Here is a 5,478-nt window from a genome sequence, read left to right as displayed (position 1 = left end):
TCACCCATTTGTTGCACAATTTTCAGGGCCGAAATGCAACCTCTTTAGAGCGACATCAAATACGAGACGTTGATTGGTCTGCTGATAAGCCCCAATCATCGAAACGCCGCCTTTGGAAGGGTTGTAGTCAGACGGAAGCACTGCCATACAAAACATGTTTCTCCGAGTGCCGCTGAGATAGAAGGTCCCCTCCGGAGGAACCACCATGTCGGCCCACCCGCCGAAATGAAACGTCAAGCTCGGTAGACCGGCAAATGATTCTTCCGGCCTCGTGAAGCAGAGCTTGAAGTAATTCGGCAGGTGAATCCTAGTCAACCCAGGGATTGTAGACATCAAGTGCCGAGTCATTGCTTCCTCCAGAATCGCGTAAGCCGGCTCGACGAGAAAGGAATAGTTCGATCCGGAGTCAATGATCACGCCACTCATGGAGTCCTGATGAGGCCGTCTGGAGAGAAACGGGGCTGGGATTCGGAGCCTTCGGTTTGCGACGCTGATATCCATCAGGTTCACGAAATAAGGCATAAACGAGTGCAGCTGGACCAAGTTCGTGGTTCTTAACCTCGTAGGCGACGATGGAACGTCGGACCCAAAACGGAGATACGAGTGTGCGCCGGAGCTGACTGGGTTGAGGCAGTACGAGAACCGGTGTTGGACGCGGTGCCCTAATTGGCCCACGAGCGACTGCCGGCCCCACGCGAGGCCCATGATCCCAGCGACTTTTCCGGTGGTTCCGTAGTTCATGTTGCGTTGGTCGAAACCGCACCCGAAGAGGATCCTCGGAACGGTTTCCCATCTTGACGGAGCGCCAAATGAAAAAGTCTCGGTGGCCAGAAATCCTTCAGTGGAGGCACCGTCGTCGTAACGGAGGCGGTAAATGCAAAAGCCTCCGGAGCACCGTCCCGGAAAGCAAAGAGGGTGTCGGGCGCAAGGGATTTTGTGGTAAGACCGGGATCGGGAGTCACGGAAAATCGGCTCGTTTTGGTGAAAGCATTGGTGGCCGGGGGAGCGACAGCCTTCGCACTGAGTCCACGTCAGACTGCTTCCGGTGTCCATGTGTAACAAGTAAGGAATGGTCGACGATCCGAATGTGCCGATTCCCACTTGGCCCAGATACACCGAGTTCACAAGGCCTTCCACAACGGAACTCAAGGCTTCCGTGTCGAATATCTTGGTTGTGTTTGGATTTCGATTTTGGTTAATATGGTCTCTGTTGCTGGCAAGGTGAGCTAGTCGAGATTTTGATTGAAGGATGAGATTCTCGGTTCGCTGTGTTTCGGTGAGGTTGGGTTTGAAGAGAGGAGATTCTGACGAGTCGCGGTGGAGGAGCTTGATGCTCAAGCCGCGATCCCACGGCTTGGATCCATAGACCATGAAAAAGAAAGCTTGGAATGCAAGAAAGATTGAAGTAATGAGTGATTTGCCCATTATGTCAGTCAAATACTGATGTATATGCTATCCTTAGTTTACCTGTTCCATTGTGCAGTTTTAGAGCGTGTTATGGTTTATATATATATATGCTTCTGTTGTGATGTTAATGCGGTAATCAATTCAGACCTTCTTAGATTTGGAAATAGAACAAATCTAATTGATATATATGTGATTAAGGTGCATAAAGTTGATCTATAGTCAAAAGTACCTTCACAATTATAAATTGCATTTCCATCCCAGTGCTAGATCATTCATAAATCTAAAATAAATCCAAATAATCTCCTGTCAAATCCAATTCCGTTATCCGCATAATTATTTGCTTATGCTAAGACATTGCTGCGATGTTTCATTGATTTCATGAATAGATCCCATAAATGAAAAAGGAAATGTGGTATCAATTATTATGTTGATAACTCTGGATTCGCAGACGTTTGATAGTTATGGTGTATGAGCATATAATTAAACCGAAGATAAACGTGATTATCTACTTATGTTACCTGTCTTTATATTTTCTTATTTTAATGTGGGATCCTATAATAAATATAAAATTAAGATGATGGTTAACCCATGTTACTAGTGTATCAATCCATTTATGACTAGATAGCATATTTGTTGAAAAGAGATTTTCTGAGATATCTCATATACTTGTACTTATCGCAAAGTTTATAAACTATAAGAGAAATTATATATATCATAGTGTTAGAGGTCAGATAAATTATATATTGCACACGTATCAATCTGTGTGGCAGCTTATTATTAAATATTGAAAGAAGAAAACGTTAACTTGTAGCCAACTTGGCGTATATTGATTAGGAAAAAAAATTATACTACAGTGTTTTACCACTTTTTTTTAGTTATATGTATAATGTATAATGTATAATGAGAGCGAGAATATTAACAAAAGTTATCAACCTCTTATATACTAGTTCAACAACGTGCAATGCGTGAATCAACAAAATTATTCTTGTTTTTAAACAAAAAGTGGAAAACAAAAATAAGGAAAATAGAGTAAGTCGAAGACTTTTAATTGTATTAAATTAAATTTAGCAAAATCGTTGTCAATGATTTTTAAAAAGCAACAAAAGGTAGAAAAATAAATTCTTTTATGATTCAAAGTTTTTCAAAATATTGCATGTTTTTCTATCTGTCAGATTTCTTAGAAGTATTATGGACAAAAAAAAATTTAAGTAAATAAAAGTTGAAGTTAAATTTTGATAGAAGAAATTAAAAAAAAAGATATAGAGAAATAGAAAGTAAGAAAAATTTCTTATATTTATATTAATAATATATATATTGTTATGTTAAATTGCAAAAGTGTATTATATCGAACAATAACATATAAAATCTACGTGTAATATTAATTACCACATAGTTTTTCTAAGAATGTATATATATATATATATATATATATATATATAATAATAATAATAATATATACTCAAAATAATGTATGTTATTGATATAATATAATATAGTATTAGTAATTATGATTATAATATACATAAAAAAATTATACAAAATATATTGATGAGAGAGGGAGAAAAAAATAATATACATAAAAAAAAGAGGAAATGTCGGCATAAATACTCAATATTTTCGAAAACATACACTTAAATACCTTTTTTTTTTGCGACAAAAATACCTAATGTTAGGTTTTAGTTCAACCATTAAATAAATCTGTTAAATCTAACGAAAATCCACATGAAAGCCTCAAATTAAACATGGTTTAATGTTTTTTTTTCATAAAAATAACTAAAAATTAATACATCATTATAATAATAATTTTTTTTTAATTATAAGCGACTTCTATATTATAATTAGACATTAATAGTATTATTAAAACAATTTTATATTTATTTATTTATATTAATCAAGTATGAAAATATTCTTTTTATTGAAAAATGTTTAATTGATTTTTTAATATAAAAAACGTTTTTAGTAATATTATTTATTGCTTGATTATAATATCAAAGTTATTTTTAGTTAACTATTTTGTTATAAATTTTTCGATAAAAAAGATTAAAAAAAATGATTTTACATTCTGTATAATACACATTAATTCAAATTTTTGAATGGTTAGTACTATTTATTTAACAAATTTGATTGACTACGAATAGTTATTTGTGTTGTTATAAAATTTTAATTAAAAAAATATTTTCAAACATGATTTTTATAAATAAATGAATATGAAATCATTTTAATAATACTATTAATGTCTAATTATAACATAAAATTCGTTTATAATTAAAAAAATTATTATTAAAAATGATATTATTAATTTTAAGTTGATTGTATAAGAAAAACATTGAATCATGTTTAATTTGAGGTTTTCATGTGAATTTCCGTTAGATTTAACAGATTTATTTGACTGTGGAATTGAAACCTAATATTCGATATTTTTGCCGCGAAAAAAATAAGTATTTAAGTGTATGTTTCCGAAAACACCGGATATTTATGCCGACATTTCCTCTAAAAAAAAAATTATACAAAATATATTGATGAGAGAAAAAAAAAATTAAAGGCAAAAAAAAAAATATTAAAGCCGCCACGCGTCATCGCCTGGTGACGTCACGTGACGGCCTTAGGATGAAAGTGGGAGAGGAGATGTTTTTATTATCTATGTTATAGATTTGTTCGGTTTTCGATTTGTAAAGAGAATTATAATTTATAGATATAAGCTCTACTTTTGAGATTTCGGTTTAACCTTATAGCTACATCCATTTAATGCATTTAAAGTCTGTAGAAAAGTCCAAAGTATCTTTTAAGATTTCACGATAACTACACGCGCGACTAACTATAGCCAAGTTGCATTAAGGGAACACACAATTTAAATTTCATATTTGATGATAATAATAATTATACTATTAAACAACAATACAAATCATTAACAAGTTTTTTCTGCACAATTGTTTTTTTATGAAGAGTTGGTGTACCCTTTAAACATTTTTTCATGAGATTTGTAAACAATTAGTCTTCTTCTTATAGATGTGGCTTTTAAATTATAGCCCAACTATCTATTTATTTAGGCAAATAGTCCATATTTTTCATTCTTCCAAAATTACCATTCATTTAAACTGTTTTAATTGACTCTCTTTCTCATTTCGTTCCTCCGATCAATTTCACGGCGATTTTTTCTTCCAAAGCACGGCACGAGAAGAGAATAGGCGATTTGCATCTCACGGCAACGATTTCTAGATTCTTCCTTGGATTTGCGTTTCCTATTTCTTCTACTGGTTTGAATTAGCTTTTTTTAATTGATTCCATGATTATACAACCAGGATCATCGATTTGGCTTCGTTGGAATATATTTTTAGGATCATCGATTTGTAGATTTTCATATATTTTTCTTATATTGTTCAGAATCGACTTCGTTGGAATATATATTCTGTGTGTCTATATTTGAATCATGGAATTGGCCAAATCTGAGACAGGTATGTTGGTTTTTTCAAATGGTAAATATTATTTACTATCGAACGGCGATTTGTAAATATTATTTACTATCGAACGGCGATTTGTAAATAATATTTACTTATCATTTTTATGAATAATCTAACCCAAAATCGTTCGGAGATGACGTCTAGGGTTCAGTTAATAATATTTACTTACAATTTAATGGTTAATCTAACACAAAATTGAACGGGGATGAGGTCTAGGGTTTCAGTTTAGGTGTTTTATGAGATCGCAAAGAATTGTTAATAATATTTACTAACCTATTTACTTCGTCGGCGCCGGAAGTGGAGAGATTGAAGGATTTGAAATTGACAGAGATTGAAGGTTGAGTTACTCACCATTTTTTCTTCGTCGGCTCGGAAGTGGAGAGATCGACGGATTCGAAATCGACTCAGGGATTGAAGGTTTTAGTGTCCGCGAATGAGGGGAAAAGAAATTCTGTTTGGCGGAGTGGTTTGAGTTTCGAATGAGGGTAAGGAAATTGTGTTTGGCGGTGTATTATTTGAACGAATGGTAGTATTGGAATATTATAATGTTTGGTTGTGAATTTGGTTAGTTACTTAAATTCTGTGATAGTTGGGCTAGAATTTTAAAAGTGGT

General features: G+C 33.5%; 1 protein-coding gene across 1 annotated transcript; it reads right to left on the bottom strand.

Annotated features, from left to right (window-relative positions):
* On the bottom strand, positions 1–1,425 carry LOC149408287 (aspartic proteinase nepenthesin-1-like). Its single transcript, XM_089624838.1, has one exon. It carries the CDS (start codon positions 1,423–1,425, stop codon positions 1–3), a length of 1,425 nt encoding a protein of 474 aa, XP_089480964.1.
* Positions 1,426–5,478: the final 4,053 nt, after the last annotated feature.

The sequence above is a fragment of the Urtica dioica genome, chromosome 1 (assembly GCF_054948205.1).
Source record: "Urtica dioica subsp. dioica isolate 48M chromosome 1, U.dioica_male_clone48M_v1_H2, whole genome shotgun sequence".
In the NCBI taxonomy this organism is placed as follows: domain Eukaryota; kingdom Viridiplantae; phylum Streptophyta; class Magnoliopsida; order Rosales; family Urticaceae; genus Urtica; species Urtica dioica.
The sequence above is the reverse complement of the archived record's forward strand: the minus strand, read 5'-3'. Positions and strand labels throughout refer to the sequence as shown.